Here is a 16,658-nt window from a genome sequence, read left to right on the forward strand (position 1 = left end):
TTCACATGCACACCGTTTTATTAATTATAGATGACAATAACAGATTAAATAAACAATATTACACCACATAAACACTATAAATTTTTATTACAGTCACTACAACTTAAAATGACTACAGAAAGTTCTTTAAAAATGTATCTTTCTTATGCTACTGATCAAATCAATATAAATGAAAACACCGTTAAACTGTTACTATACAAAATATTAATATGCAGTACACAATAAGTACACAGCAATTAACCAACAACTCTTAAATTCTCATGTAAAAACAAGGAAATTGTGAGACTGCATTATTGTAAACTTACTAATTACAGTAGTCATTATCATCATAGGTTGACAATAATTTCTTATTATGCCTGTCCTTAATGCGTGTAGTCTTATAATTGGTAGTTATCCAAATTATCGCTGCACGTCTCAATTAAACAGTGTACAAGTCTTTCTTTAAAGATGGAAATTGCATTGTAATAACCAGGCCAACCAAATTTTGAATTATTTCTAACATCACATGATGTTTCTCCTTCTATATTTTCCTTACAATACAAACATTACCCTGGAGAAAAAGTGTTGTGTGGTATAATTATTATGTACTTAATTTTCATCAACAGAATGATAACTAATTTTTGTTTTATTTTTGTGTTAAATCCAAAGTGTGTATATCTTTCTGACAGATCACTTTCCAAAATGATCTAGCTGTTGCAAACGTTGATTGAGGGACTTGCACAAATAATTGCATCACGCGGCAGATAGGTGTTCACATTAAGTGTCCTTCAGTTTCCTGGATATCGTTTTCATTGTTGACCTGGTAACTGCTGCTTTGGCCACATAGACCTGTTGATTCTAATGTCTTCTTTGTACAAAGATGTGAATATCCACAAGGCTCCCGGTAGTATTAACACATGAGGTGTTTTTTCTTGACATAATTGTTGTCATTAACATGCCCAAACAGAATCGTGCATAGGTTGAACCAAGCAGTAGCTGCTGTGACCACGGTTAACTGTATTAAATCCCACAAGCAATGCAAAACATGAATTTATATATACTTGTATGTATTCATGTTTTGCATCGCTTGTGGGATTTATTTGCATTTGTTAGACAATTCATACTTCCATCCATCCATCCATTTTCCGAGCCACTTCTCCTCACTAGGGTCGCGGGCGTGCTGGAGCCTATCCCAGCTGTCAGCGGGCAGGAGGCGGGGTACACCCTGAACTGCTTGCCAACCAATTGCAGGGCACATACAAACAAACAACCATTCACACTCACAGTCACACCTACGGGCAATTTAGAGTCTCCAATTAATGCATGTTTTTGGAGGAAACCGGAGTGCCCGGAGAAAACCTACGCAGGCACGGGGAGAACATGCAAACTCCACACAGGCGGGGCCGGGGATTGAACCTGGGTCCTCAGAACTGTGAGGCTGACGCTCTAACCTGTCGTCCACTGTGCCGCCACAATTCATACTTCAAGTTGCTTAATTTTCTTTAAAAAAAATCTTCAAAGTCTTTCAGTAAAACAAAAATGTATGTACCATAGTAACTCAATTAATGCACCCTTGTTTGATCTGCAGGTAGAAAGTGTCCCTAGCAGCATGAGTCCTGCAACAGACTCTCTCTGAGTTGCAAACTTCGCTCATTTTGTGGAATCATTTATTTGCCTCTGCCAAGGAGAGGACGGTATTATATTAGTTTGCTAGCCAGAAGGATTATGTAAAAAACTACACAGCCCAAGTTTTGTGAAGGGTTGGCATATGTGCAGAGGAAGAACCCATTTATTTCTGGTGCCAATCCAGACATGAGAAGTGTTCCTGTTACACAATTCTCCAGCTAAAAAAAAAAAAAAAACATTTTAAAACTTTCTTGAAAGGAATCTATTGTCTGTTGTTTTGTATCATGTTAACTCAAGACACAATAAAAAATTATACTGTCCTCTTACTAACATCATTAAGCGCACTTTTGGTAAAACTTCAACCTAAGCAGAGGTCAGAGTGCTAGTAAATCACAGAGTTGATGGTCCAGTCAATATTAGTAATTTACTGAACCATAGAAAAACACATTCTGTACCAAGTAGATCAGTTTAGGCTTCTAACCTAAAATCCAAACAGCTCTATTATGAAACTGATGACAGAATGTGCACAAGTGATGGCATCCCTATTTAGATCAAACTTGATTCTGAAAGTAATGAAATTAGCTGGACTACCCAGTTGCACCGGACACCGAGGGGTCTGTCTCACATTTCAGCTTCAGTGGAGGCTCTATGGTGTCGGGTGCGGACATGTTTGATGATGACTGAGGAGGTGTGGGGGAATCGAAGCCCTTGCCATCTCCGTTCACACTCTCCTCCCCATGACCTGCTGGGGACTCATGTGTACGCATGTGCTTGGCCAGGTGATCATTGCGCATAAACACCCGAGGGCATAACACACAGCTAAATTTCTTGGTACCGGTGTGCGTCTGTAAATGGCGCTGCAGTTCGTCGGAACGTGTAAAACGCTTGCCGCAGAAGAGCCAGTTGCAGACGAATGGCCGGTCCCCGCTGTGCCACCGCAGGTGAGCCTTTAGATGAGAGGTCTTGGCATAGGCTTTGCCACAGCCAGGGATGTGGCAGTTGTGCATGTGCTTCCTCCTGCTGTCATCAGTGCTGTGGCCCAGTTGCTCAGCGTGAACACAGTTAGGACAGCGACACACCGCCTGGCCAGCCCCCCTGGAAGAAGAACGCCTCTGGGACTTTGGCCGGGCCAAGACAACATTCTCCCGTGGCTCCTCCAGTGTGAATGGTTCTTGTTGGAAGATATCAGAAGCGAGAGGTTCCATCTTGAAGCCACCCGGAGGGAAGAGGTGAGGTGAATGTGATGCTGGTACATGTTGAGTAAGAGGCAAGGAGCACAGTTGCGACTCAGAACCGTAGGAGGCTAAAGAGGACTGCACACCCATGGTGGCCCCTGAACTCACAGAAGGTAAGTCAGCACCTTGCCCTGTGTGGAGGTCAATCCAGTTCCCAGACGGAACATCTCTCTGGAGGTCCCACCAGGAAGTGATGTTCATTTCGTCTGTGCTGCCACTAGATGGTGCTGTCCGTAGCCAGGGTTCATAATGGTGGGCCATGTGAGCCTTGCAGGTGCACTCTGGTAGATGAGATCAGCGGCTCAAGCCGTTGTTCAGTATCGTTTTTTTGTGTTGTTCAGATGATTACCACATGGCAAGGAGGTGACACACTATAAAACCTGCAGACACAAAAAGGACAAATAATTAACTCTTCAACATCAGCACTTTATGTGTTACACGCATTCCGACAATGACTTCACAAAACCATGAGGTCATTTTTTTCCATACTATGCGCCTTTGAGGCGCTGACATTTCTAAACTTCAGATATGCAGACATTGAGGCCCAAATCCTCTTTAATACAACATTTGAATAACAAACCTCACACACACACACATCCCTCATCGCCATGGATACTACAATTCTCACACTGCATGGCCGTGCAGACAGAAGAGAGGGGAGACAGACATGTCCAGGCACAGGCCTGCCACATGTATCTGCTGCCAGGTACTTCCCATGGAGGACAGTCAAAGAAAAGCTTAAAGAAAACAACATCATTGGTCCTGTGCAGAGGCAATCGTTGGGGGAGATAAATGCTGGTGAGGTTGGAGGAGGGAACAGCGAGGGTGTGTGTGTGTGTCTGTGTGTTTGTGTGAGGAGGGTGTGTGTGTGTTGTTGGGGGGTGCAGGGGGTGTTGACAGGGGAGCAGTTTGGCGGTATGGCTGCGGGCCAAAATCTATTTGTACATTTCGGAGGTCTGTAGAGAAGAGATGAAACTTGGCAGACAGCAGAACCTGTTTTTATGAATCACACTTGATTTATAACCCTTCACACATCACAAGCCTTCAGGCAACATACAAAAGAAGCCCTGTAAAACACTTCACCTCAAACACACCGGAGGCACCACTTGCAGTTTGATGACAAACAGAGGCTGAGAGTCAAACAATATCGAGAACAATCTTTATGTAACTCAATAAGGGGAAAACGCTCAGAAACACAACCGTCACCCTGATTCAAGCAGCATTCCAGCTATGTACAATTCTCTACACCTTAAAACATGTCAATCAGCAGTAGGATGAGGAGATCTTTTGAAAGGTGACACAAAGCTTGTTAAAATCCAACGTCTGTGGAAACTGACAACCAGCCGAAAGCTGGCGGGACTTGTACACGACTCCAAACAATAAATTCCTCGCTCCAAACAATCTTGTTGACTTCCACCACACACACCCATCCTCGAAGATCTATTCTTTTTACAGCAGGAAACAGTAAAAGAGGTTAAAGCTTGAGAAGGTAAGTATCTTGGTCTGAAGATTACTTGGAATGATACCACATCTGACATAGCAAACAGCACAGTCTCCAAGAGAAAAGCTGTCTACTTCGATGCATCCGAGGCAGGCGGTGCAAATCTGGTTTACACGCATGTGGCGTCAGGGTGACTGACAGTGACAAATTCCCTCAGTCAGTCTTAATTTGTTGAGTCAACATGGACATACTCTTCCTTCTTGAAGGTCCAGTCACTCATAGATGAATCCTACAAGCAATGAAATCGTAAACCAATTAGTTTGGAATTCCCGAATGAAAGGTGCTGTACTTAAGGTCAAACAGATTTATTTCATGTCGGCCTGGAGCAACGGCTACTGCTCTGTAATTTTGGGGGAATGTGACTCCGGTGTACGTCGGAATAGTCACCCATACTCCTCTGTCGCTGAGGATAAACAAACAAAGCGTAATCCTCCTCTATTCGCCAAAGTGCTGGGAACACTGAGCGAAACAGCTGGCACAGGGAGAAGGGGTGGGGTTGATGGGGTGGGGGGACTGGAGGTCTCGCCTGGGAAGAAGATGATATTGCAACGCAATGACAGAGCTGTGGTCATAAAACCTGCCTGGCCAAGACCCAGCACAGCCACTAGTTTACAAGTCGGCCATTGGGAGGAGGAGCGAGCAGACTTTTTTGCTGAGAGGAGGAAATAGTTGTGTACTAATCACTGTACAAGCCCATATAGATTAGTGGAGTCTTCAGACGCATTAAAATATCACATTAAAAAGTACACAGAAGTTAATGTTCATGACATGGTAAATGTGTTTTCTGTGGACAGCTCAGTACAGGTCAGCTCTGAGCTTGAAGCACTTTTCTATCTAAATCAAAGCTTTGGAGTCTGGTGGGACCGGAGTTAGGTACAATAAACCTGTGTATCATACAACAGAATAAGTCATGGCTTCCTGCAAGTGTATCAGCTTTATGTACAATTAAACAGGCCGATATTTCACACTGAGCAAGTCAAACTGTGACTAAATGATTTCAGTATTCATATTTCTGTGACATTTTTGTTTGATGGGTGTCCTGTGAGATTTTCTCATGTAAAATCGATGCTTCAGCCAAATAAAGGTTGGGAAACACTGGTTAAAACAGATGAAAGTTGGTAATCTTCACCAATTTAGAGTCCATGTGACTTGGACACTCAAAAAGCTGCTTAAAATGTATCTTCAGTTGTCATGAGAGCACTATGTGCGTGATACCACAAGAAATCTATTTCATTGTTGATTTATAGGCGTTCACTAATCCCCTTCATATTAATTTTTGCACAATGCATTATACAACTTCGTTTTTTTTTGTTTTTTTTAAGACAGCAGGTTAGGTTTGATTCTTCAGGATGGAATGAACAAGGCTATATTTATATTTATATTTTTGGAAGGCTATATTTGAAGATTTTTCAAAGATAGATGGATCTATAAAAAGATAGATAGATTGAAAGATAAACAAAATTCTCCCACTGGGCTGTAGGTTGCAAATGAAATCCGACAATGGGCACTATCTGTTTATCTATCTCTCTCTCTCTCTCTCTCTCTCTCTCTCTCTCTCTCTCTCTCTCTCTCTCTCTCTCTCTCTCTCTCTCTCTCTCTCTCTCTCTCTCTCTCTCTCTATATATATATATATATATATATATATATATACACACACAAATTAATTTATACTTATTCTAATTCAGACTAATTCATGCAAATTGTTATTTCATTGTATAGTTAATTCAATGCAATTGCTGGGAAAAGCAACATATTTCAGCACTCCTCTCATGCATTTCTGCTGCACCATGGACACTGTGGATTTATGTTATTGCCTCGAATTTATTATTGGTATATTAAAGCATAACCTGTAAAAGAGGAAGAATAACTCTCATTTGTTATTATGTACTAACACTTTAAGCGTGAATAAATAAAAAATTGTTTACAAAGGTGGTCAATCTAAACCTTAAATTACTTAAAACCAGCGGTGAATTAGTAGATTTTTCAAGTATCTGTACTGGACTTGAGTATTTATTTTCTGATGACCATTTACTTTTACTCCGTACATTTGAAAACAGATACCTGTACTCTCTACACTCCTGACTTTGTCAAAACAGGCTCGTTACTTTTTAAACTGCTGTGGATGAGAACATAACATAAAAAAAAAAAAAAGGTGATTACTGTATCAGGCGGAAAAACAGGGACAGCGCTAACATGGAGGAACCTTTAACAGGGATAATTAATGACAATGACGCTACAGATCCAGAGAAGCAAGATATTCCCCATCCATGGCCTTGTTGAAGAGAGATATTTTGGTGTTGTGGGAAAAACACATACAAGCAAGGTGTACTTTTTCAGTTGTTATTATTATCTAATTTAGTAATTTTTGTTATGTCCAAGCAGGACCTGCTGTCAGTTGAGTCCTGGATCAGTAGATCAGTAGAGCACTACATACAAATTGATTAATAAAAAGGGAGCAATTTTGTATGGAGAAACGTTTGTAAGTTTTAAGTAACCAAAACGGGTATTTTATATCATTGACAGTATAAAAGATTCTCCTAACGACTAGTACATAAAGAGTAAAAATAATAATAATTAAAAAAAAAAACGTTTGCTCCAGTGAAGGAGTTGAATCAGTAGTTCTACTTTCACCAGGAATTTTATTTTTGGGGTCCACAAGTATCTGTACTTCTACTTCAGCACAGTGTGAGTATTTGTTAAATTACAGTGTATTATCGGCTTCCGTGGTAAACTTAACTTTGAATTATCGCTCGAACTTAGCAGACAAAAAATACAAGTGTCATTCTCAAATCAATCAATGGCGCTCAACACAGGCGAGAGTCAAGAAAGATGATCGCAATTCAAGCGTTACCTGTTTTGACTTTGAAGCCTCGCCTTGCTGCGAGACGGGAAAGATAAGGTCACACTAGTTGAACGACCTTTGGCTTAATTGAACTCGGCTTCTTCCCCTGGCTCGGAAAATGTGCACAGAAGAAGAATATCCGCATCATATTTTGCGCGAGGTGACGGTGTCGGGCGCACTCACAGTTGTGGGACAAACTTTACAGTTGAGCGCGCGTCTTGACTGAGTCAAGGCCCCGCCCCCTCATGCGACGTCATCACCCCCCTCACTGTCATGGACGACTACTCGCTTCCTCTTTTTATTCAGGAAACGTGTCTCTTGTCTCGTTTGGTCTCGTTTTCTTCTGATGCGCATTTCATATTATGCTTGTAATGCATGATGGGACCCTTTCAAAACCATGTCGACAAGATTTTTCCTGATTTTATTTATTAAAATCTCGCAGCTTTCACTTTTTTTGGGACGTAGACGTTACTGTTGAATTTGCTTTAAATAACCTAAAAGATGCATTATTTAAGCACTTTTTTTTTTTTTTTTTAAAGGATGGAATTGTTACCAGTTTCTCAGTACATCTAATAACTTGACTTAATCTATCTGTAAAGAACCTTTTTTATTAAAAAAATTATTAGTTCAGAATCAAATATGGAATCTAAATCTAAAAGAGCAGCACAACACAATGACCTTGAGCAGCATGACCTTGTGCAATTTTGAGACCTCTGCTCTTTTGTCTCTCCAGCACAATGTGCAAAAAAAATAAATACATAAATAAAGAAGCCTCTTTTCGGAGGAAAATCTTTGCAATGTGAGTTACCTTTATTACAGTTATGTACCTAATATCGTTTGCATGCCGTGACGATATTTTGAAGAGCAGCGCAGTACATATAATAGCAGCTTGAGAGTAGTTACAACTCGGGAGATCCTATAATTGGTGACACTCCTGAGGTGGTTTGGCTTCGACCGAATGCGGTCACCTACGGAAAGCAGGAGGTCTGACATGATTCTACTTCTGTCGTAAATGATTTTGCAAACGTTTTTGTATATTGCGTACTGTGTCGGATATAGAAATGAAAAAGTCCTAAATCCTGAATGTCTTGCTTGTAAGTGGAGTGAGTTTGATGAACTGCTGCCTTGATTGATTTGGATGAACATAACATAATTCTGAATGTCACTCCATTTACTTTTTGTTTCTTTTACCTTTTATCATTCAGTCACCACTGGCAATTCCTTACCTGTCAGAGCATGTTGGTGGAGCTGCTTCGGATCGACTGACAAACACAGACACATTGGAAAATAACTTTCTTGTCATTGCTGTTCATTTTTTAAATGCCCAAATTTAAATCTAACAAAGGCATCAAGTCCATTGAACAGAACAATTTGCAGCTTAATTAATTTGCATTGTATCGGGGCTATAAAATAACATAAGGAGCACATAATACATGCCGCATCCAAATAAAGTACGAAAGTCAAATAATGACTTTCGTCAAAAATCAAAAAATTGCTCCGATTGCCATTTAGTGCAGTACAATGCAATGCAGGTTGTGTTTTGGTATTTATGTTCTCCCAATGAAATAGAGGCCACGTGTTTCACAGCTTGTTGACACTTTATTCTTGACACCGCTATTATGCTTACCGTAAGTGTACGCACTTCCCGTTTCTTGAGCATGACTTTGTGGTCTGGAATCTACAATAGGCCTGTGGTTCCTAAAACAATCTCCATGTTCTTCCTGCAATCTAAATTAATAAGTACAATAGTGAATAGATTTCATATTCATGTGACTGCGGTATGCATGATTACTATTGCAATTAGTCGTCTAAAGGTGAACATGACTTCCATGAGCTATCAGAATGAATTCTCAAGCTTTGTGTAATAATAACACTCCTACTGTGTGCATATACAGTATTTAGTAGACATGATTCCTACCATTTAAAGTGAATTTTATGCACTGGTCTTTGTAAAATGCCACAGGAACCTTCTCAATGTCTTCTTGGAACTCGCCAGACCATAAAAAGCGAGGAAAAAGCCTTCATACGAAAAGAAATCCAAATAAAGTAAACAAAAAAAAACAACTAAGTCATCAATTTTCTTATCCTTGTTAATGATTCATAATCCCACAGGGTGTTCTGGTCCTCAGTGTTATGATACGTTTCCCCCCGCAAACAGACAGTCACTCATCACACAGGCCCCCTCTTCTCCTGCCTTCCTCTTTCAACTTCAAACCCAGTCATTTCTGCAAGCTGTGCTTTGATTGTAGCAAACACCTGTATTTTCCGAAGGACGACTTCCTTGCTAGTCCCTGCCTCCCATCTTTGATTGTTAAACAGCAGTGGCGCCGTCGTTCCTGTCTGTACGACTGATGCCGCCCATCTTCTCCTCCCATCCTCCACCTCTGTCTTTTAACCACAGATTTAATTGCTAAGAGGTTTTTAATTGCTTCATTTTGTCACATTTTCAAAATCCCTTTTATTATGTGTGGCTGGTTGTAAAAGTTGAAATGTTGATGCGGTGAGAGCTGAAAGTCAACTCATCAAAATGGCTGTGATTTGAAATGAGACGCAGGACTATTTTAACAATTTAAGGCGCAACTTTTATGCAAGCCAGATGGACACAGACACCCTGCATTTTTCTTATCTTACCGGTAATCCTCCAGGAAGACACGCGCGATAATGCTATGCTTTATAAGACATCCTCTCCTACCACCCTGTCTGCCCCTTCAGATTAATATCCTTTGGCTTCTCACCAACTGTTTTGGTCCCTTAACAGCCCTGAGCTTCCTCTTTCGGCCCTCTGCTTCATTGGCTGTGCCACCTAGTATGTGGTGAGATGACTTTACCTTCAGCTCGGATTTAGAGCGGATTAATGTGTGTGTTTGTGTAAATTAAGAATCCTACTGCGGATTCAGTGCGTTGCAGACTTTTTTTTTCATATTCATAGTGCGCATAATTCCTCATATTGCGGGATTTTGAGTGTATGCTGTAATTTTTTTTGTGGTAAAATAAACACTTCCTAGTCTTAAAAAATTAAAACTGTAAAAAAACAACTGCAAACGAATAATTCATTAAAACACATATTGCAAGGAATAAAATGTGCTGTACATAGTGTACAGTACTACTGTGCATTACTCTATGTTTAGAGTAATATAGAACGTGTTTATAAGAGGATGGTCGAGGTTAATAGGAGTGAATATGGGGATGATTAATAAGAGTCTGGGGAGGTTCATACAGCTTTAAAATATGTCACAAAAAAATAATTGTAAAATATGCGTATTTCACCTATTGCAGGGGTGGTCCGGAATCTAACCCCCGTGATAAACGAGGGATTACTGTACTACATTCTTGGAACCACACACGGAGAGTCTCAACCACAAAGACTATATTGTTCACAATTCCAGACACAGTTTTCTTGTACGATAGTATTCATTGTCTTGCCATTTTAGTTGTGATATATCTTTTTTCCTGTCAGATATTGATGCCATTATTTGTATTTGGTCTCTTCATTCAAAAAAATACATGTACTTGTATTTGCATTGTGTTTTCTCTATGGGCTTTCTTTTTGTCAGTTCCGGCTTTTGCTTATCCATTACTGTATGAGTGAGTGCTCTCACAAAAGTGTTTGCCATTGGCTTAGGAAGGTGTTTATTTCCTGTAGTGTTTTTACTGTTTGTGTGTAAGGATAGACAGGATGTGCAGGGCCTGTCAGCACACTCCAGGAGATGAAAGGCCAACAGGCGTGCGTAAGAGGACGACTGCCATTCAGGTAACATGTTGTCTCCTCCAAAACCTTTTAAGAATTCATTTCGGTTGCCTCCGGCATTCCATATGTGCCATGAGCCTGTTCGCTGCAGACTTTATCAAAAACAACTCAAGAACAATATCAAAACAAAACGGATATTTTGTACACAATAACCTGTTTGTGCCTGTCATTGAGATGCTGTCATGAATATGACTGCACCAAGAATGACAGGTGAAACATGAGTCACCTTTTTTAAATGTTATGTCCATGTGCACCAGTTATTAGCACAAGAGCATTCTGGTTTGAACAAAGGCAATGACATACAAAGAATGTTGCAATGTTGTGGAACAGGTAAAATCTATGCAAGATGGAAATTCACAGGTACCATGTTCTCTACTATTTTGAACACAGATAAACTTATTTCCTGGAATTTTATATATATATATATATATATATATTGGAAATGTACAGCTCAGGCAGCTGTACTGCTCAAACAGTGATTATCACTTACTGACATTATCCTATTTCAGTTTGTTGTACTACTGTTTAATTATTGCTTGCAACACAGACCACGGCAATTAATTTCAAATGTTTAGCAAGTATTTATCTTATCTAAAGAGAAAAAAACTACAAACAAACGGTGAATGAAATCTGACACGTTACACGTTCAAAATTATTGGGGCAGTGAGGCCAATTCCTTTCTTTTTACTGTAGACTGAAAACATTTGGATTTGACATCAAAAGCTGAACATGAGACAAGATATCATATTTCCAGGGATTTCCGTCTGGATCTGATTCACAACTTGGGAGGTGAGCAAAAGTATTGGAACCAATAGATTTAAAATAGATTAAAATGTACCATACCGTAGAGACGATTTTGGGTAAAGGTTAAAACAGTTCCCAGGTGTCTTAATGACATGTCTGCGACATGCTTATATTATCACACCCCAAGATCCAGAGATATGGCACACTTAGCACTCCTTTTTTTTTTTTGGTCTCTTTGAACTTAACCAGTTTTGAAAATGCTCATTCCACCCACTTTACTGTGGAAACAATGATGAATACGAATTTAGATACACCAAATATGACATTAGATACCATGACAACTTGGCCAAGGCAAGCAGCTTTTACTTTCGAAGCAAAGGGAATAAAAACACTTTCACTCATCTAGGCAGGACTTCATACAGTATACTTCACACAATTACTTAGTGTGCAGGTCCATGCATGTGGTTCATGCAACAGACACAAATACCCTACAACACCTTCTGTGTCAACAACTTCCCCAAGTAATCATGTATGTTTTACCATGCCTGCGCCCAATAATACGGCACGCCTTATGTATGTGTTAAATACAGAAATAGACCCCGTAACTGAGACTGCGCCTTTTAATGCGGTGCGCCTTATGGCCGTGAAAATACGGTAAATATAGGTGAACTTGATTTGCAAATCAATGTATTCTGTTTTTATGTTTAACACAATGTCCCAACTTCATTGAAATTGGGGTTGTGTGTATGTATATATATATATATATATATATATATATATATATATATATATATTCCTGCTTTGGTCCAGCTTCCCTGTCAGATAAATGTAAATAAATTTAAAAAAGCGCTTTGTAAAAAGAGCGAGGGAAACTGTCAATTGTTCAATATCCAGCGTAGAAATACGTTCTCTAACCACTGCAGTTACAGTACTTGTTAATGTGGAGACACACACATACATTTCCGGGTTCCCCCTAAACCATTCAAATAATGTACATTAGAAAATAAACATTGTGTTTTACAACAACACTTAACTATATTTACAATGTACCTGTGGATAAAAAAAAAGCAAAGCCTGTGGACAAAATGTACACGGGCGATGTACGTGCGTACGTTTGTACATAATGTATCGCTCCCACGTCCTGATTCTGTAGCATTCCGCTTCTTCCAGCTATTCAGTAAATTGCGGCAACCGGCTGGGAGAACCACTCTACGTCATGACAGGTGGTGAAGCGGCCTCAGTGTTACGGCGCTCAAAGTTATAATCAAGTGGATGACAGTTCTCACAAACTACAGTACATCGTTGGGTCACTCGCAAGTTGTCTTACACACACATTAAAAGAAATGAGATTAACAAAAACAATAACAACAGATCAGTAAGGACGAGAGGAGTGCTGGTTTGTGACCACCCACACCGCTGCTGACAGCCAACGGCTCCTCGAAAAGTGGTAGATGTTGTTTATTTGTGGCAATTTTAATTATTGTTTTCGTTTACGCAGTAATTATTGTATGACTATTTTATGCTACAGAAAATCTCAATATTTTTAGTGAGCGTTTTAAAACTACGCTTCACCCATTGCTCGGCAAAATGCCTCATTTCCGTGCCGTTGTTTCCTTGAACGTCATTTTCGGTGCGACACCGACTGGGCCAAGGCGGAAAATGAATCAGGCATTCACTAAATATATATAAATAAACTATTGAATACAGTGAGATGTTAGAGGAGCTGACAGGCTTAATCAGCAATTTGTTATCTCCTCTAGTATTGGCTTGGGTGGAAATATATATATTTTTTAACAATAAAAAGTTGTGGAAATCCCACTTTAATTATGTAGAAGAGTTTGTTAGTGAATTAAGGAGATATCTACAGTTTCACACAGACAGAGGTTACTTCAAGAAATGTCATCTAAATATGTATTTTTGGAAGTTTTCTTCTTTTAGAGTGAACGAGAACATCGATCCATACACTGTAAAACGTCTTACTGTAAAAATTGCAGTATTTTACTGGCAGCAGTGATCCTGTAAAACATTGTAAATTAATCTCCAGTAAAATACTGTATTTTCTAAGATTACTGATTATAGCAACGTACTGGAGAAATTTACAGTACTTTAAAGGATCACTGCTGCCAGCAAAATACTGTAATTTTTAGTGATCCAGTATTATACTGTAATTTGTTTTACAATAATAAATTAATATTTAAAGTATGTTGTATTTTTTATCCCTCAATATATATATATTTTTTATCACCATTGATATTATTGATGATAATTACCTGCAACCCTAGTGAGGATCAGCAGTAAGGAAAATGGATGGATGATAATAATTGTATTTTTTATATAATTATTATTATTATGATAATCACCATCATCATCAATAATAAAGACAACAGAAAGGTAGTTCCTTTTCAAACTTTTTTTTAAAATTGAAAGTCCAACAGCATTGGACAAGCTTAACACTAGTGACTTTAAATACTGTAAACTGAAAAAAAATTAAAAAACAAGAACCACAACATATGTGTTTATGTGTGTGTATAAAATCACACAAAGTCACACAAGAAATCACCAAGCTTCTTGATGAGTGTACAGACGTGGATTATCTGATGCTGCCTTGTTTTGCACCATCCTGCAACTCTTCTTGCTTGGTGCCTTGTCATTCCTAGCTTTGGTTCCCCCTCTCTGGATTTATGTCAGCGCAGCTTCTAGAAAAACAAAGTAAAACAACAACAAAAATCAGACAATCTATAAAAACCATAGCCACATTGACTGGCCATGATGTTAACAGTGGGCTGTTGTTGGCCCGAGGAACTTTCAGACATTTGTCGAAATAGGTCTACATTTATTTGTCTAAATATGTCTAACAGTTCGAAGGGCAACATTCAAAATATGACACATAAGGCCAGTCAACATGTGTTTAATAACACATCATATACAAATAAAATTTTGGGACGGCCATTGCAAAGAGTTCAGAATCATAAATATCTTTATTTGCCAAGTATGTCCAAAAAAAACACACAAGGAGTCTGGTATGTACTGTACCGACTCCTTAGGGATGACAACCGCCCGCTGTTACCCTCATGATGGCCAGTCAACATGTAACAGAGCCAATGATGTTTTGCGCCGCCAAAAAAAAAAGCACAAAGGTTCTGAGCCTTCCTCCGCCATGCCAAGACTCTTCATAAACCAAAAATAGTATGTTATCTGAGGTAATTTCTCTTTTAAAAAATCTTTAAGAAAAACCGAGGCTCCACTGTAATTGTTTGTATGGCATTAGTTTAACCTTACTCTGTTTATTCTTGTGATTTAGATGAAGATCAGACCACATTTTCCCCTGGGTTCATTTACTTTTTGCTCCCGCTGTACATTGTGTTATGAAAAAAATACAGGTAAATTTTTTTTTAAAAAGACGTGAAAACCAGAACTAATTTCTCATTTTCCCTCAGATTTATTCTTTTGACAGTTTATATTAGCTTCAGTGGAAAATAAACTATGCTCAGTTGAGCACAGAGGTATACCAAGGTCTACCCGTATTTAAATGTACTGTTATTTTGCTTTGTTTTACTCTGCTGTCTGCAGCCAGGGTGGCATTTCAAATGAGAATCTCTTCTTAATCAGTCTGTATATATAAAGGTTAAAAAAAAAAAATCTTTACATGCTCAATTATACAGTATTAAGTACTAAGCACATTCATCACACACATTCATCAATCTGTTATTTTACATATGTTTTAACGTAATATGCATTCTATATTTGAATGCATTAGTTAATGCGACACACGTTGTTGTGTACATCTTAAATTCGTCCCTTCAAAATAGCCGTAGCCCAACCCCATTTACCAGTAATGTAATCTGTTGGGAGATGCATTTGTTCCATTCTGAATATACAGGCGAACAATTGTTTCCCGGGTCCTCATTAATTGTTATCATCCAGGAAGATAAGTATATAAGACTCTGAGCTGCTCTGTTTGGGTTTATAATTACCATAAAATCGGTGTTCATTTCCGTTAGCATGTCTATGGATTTTTGCATTACTGTATGTTAGCATTAAGGTAGCTGACTTTCGTTGTTTAATTCTTTGTTTAACGTGTCACGTTTTACAGTAAACTGCAACTGGGAGGACAAACAACTTAAAGCAAGCACATTTTGCCTCTCATTTGGATAATGGTTTGCTATCTGTGAAACTGCTCACAGGCATTCAGGGAAAAACAAAACAAACCAAAACGGTACTACATATTTTGAACGCAATATACCGTGGTGCGTTGCAGGACCTGCAATGTCACTATTGCGTACATGTACATTGCAATGGCAACTCGAGAAATTACGCTTTGTATGGAATAGTTCTTACCTATGGATGAATTCCAGCGTGCAAGCTGCACCTTGCTGACACCGAAGATTAAAGTTGTAATAGGAGAACAGCACAACTAGCTCGTCCACAAAACAAGTTGCCTCACATGACAACTCATTCTCTGTGCTGGCTTATGTCAGCCATTGGGCCTGGAAATTAGACAAATTAGAACAGTAACAATAGAAATGTAAAAATAAATACATTTATTTAAAAGTATGGCAATTCAATAACTTATAGTAGTAGTTTGAATAGACTACATTTGCCAACCAAAAGTGATGTCTCAGACATCCAAATTTTGGGGGTTAGGGGTGTTTGATACCACTTTTCTTTCAGACCGATACCAGTATGAGTATTCACTCTTAAGTACTCACTGATACCGATTCCACGTACCAATACCACTATTGCTTTTGATGCATAAAATTTCAATTAACACATTGAAAATCACATACAATCTTACCTGCAACAATCAAACGTGGGGTGTCGGCCAAGACGGTCAGCTGCACGGTATAGCTGGTGTGGGCCGTGTGGTTGGAACTGCAACGTTTATTTAAAAAAAAAAAAAAAAGATAGATAATGATTATGACATGCCGCTACACGTCTTCACTAAGAAACAGGTAAAAAAATATTTTCTCACTAGTTTAGTTA

General features: G+C 39.0%; 1 protein-coding gene across 6 annotated transcripts in view; it reads right to left on the bottom strand.

The window, feature by feature from the left end:
• The window catches only part of sp6 (Sp6 transcription factor), a 24,091-nt gene continuing 7,433 nt past the window's right edge, over positions 1-16,658 (bottom strand). Inside the window, exons 1-3 of one of the 6 annotated variants that reach the window (XM_061772231.1) lie at positions 7,193-7,384; positions 2,966-3,220; positions 1-2,851 (exon numbers count right to left, since the gene is read on the bottom strand). In XM_061772231.1, coding sequence (XP_061628215.1) covers positions 2,193-2,851; positions 2,966-3,101 — 795 coding nt within the window. In that variant the 5' untranslated portion in view covers positions 3,102-3,220; positions 7,193-7,384 and the 3' untranslated portion in view covers positions 1-2,192. Of the gene's footprint in view, positions 3,221-4,532; positions 4,571-7,192; positions 7,385-16,658 lie in introns of those variants that run through there. The other 5 variants (XM_061772232.1, XM_061772229.1, XM_061772228.1 and 2 more) reach the window with 5 other exon arrangements.

Source organism: Phyllopteryx taeniolatus, chromosome 4, assembly GCF_024500385.1.
Source record: "Phyllopteryx taeniolatus isolate TA_2022b chromosome 4, UOR_Ptae_1.2, whole genome shotgun sequence".
Lineage (NCBI taxonomy): Eukaryota > Metazoa > Chordata > Actinopteri > Syngnathiformes > Syngnathidae > Phyllopteryx > Phyllopteryx taeniolatus.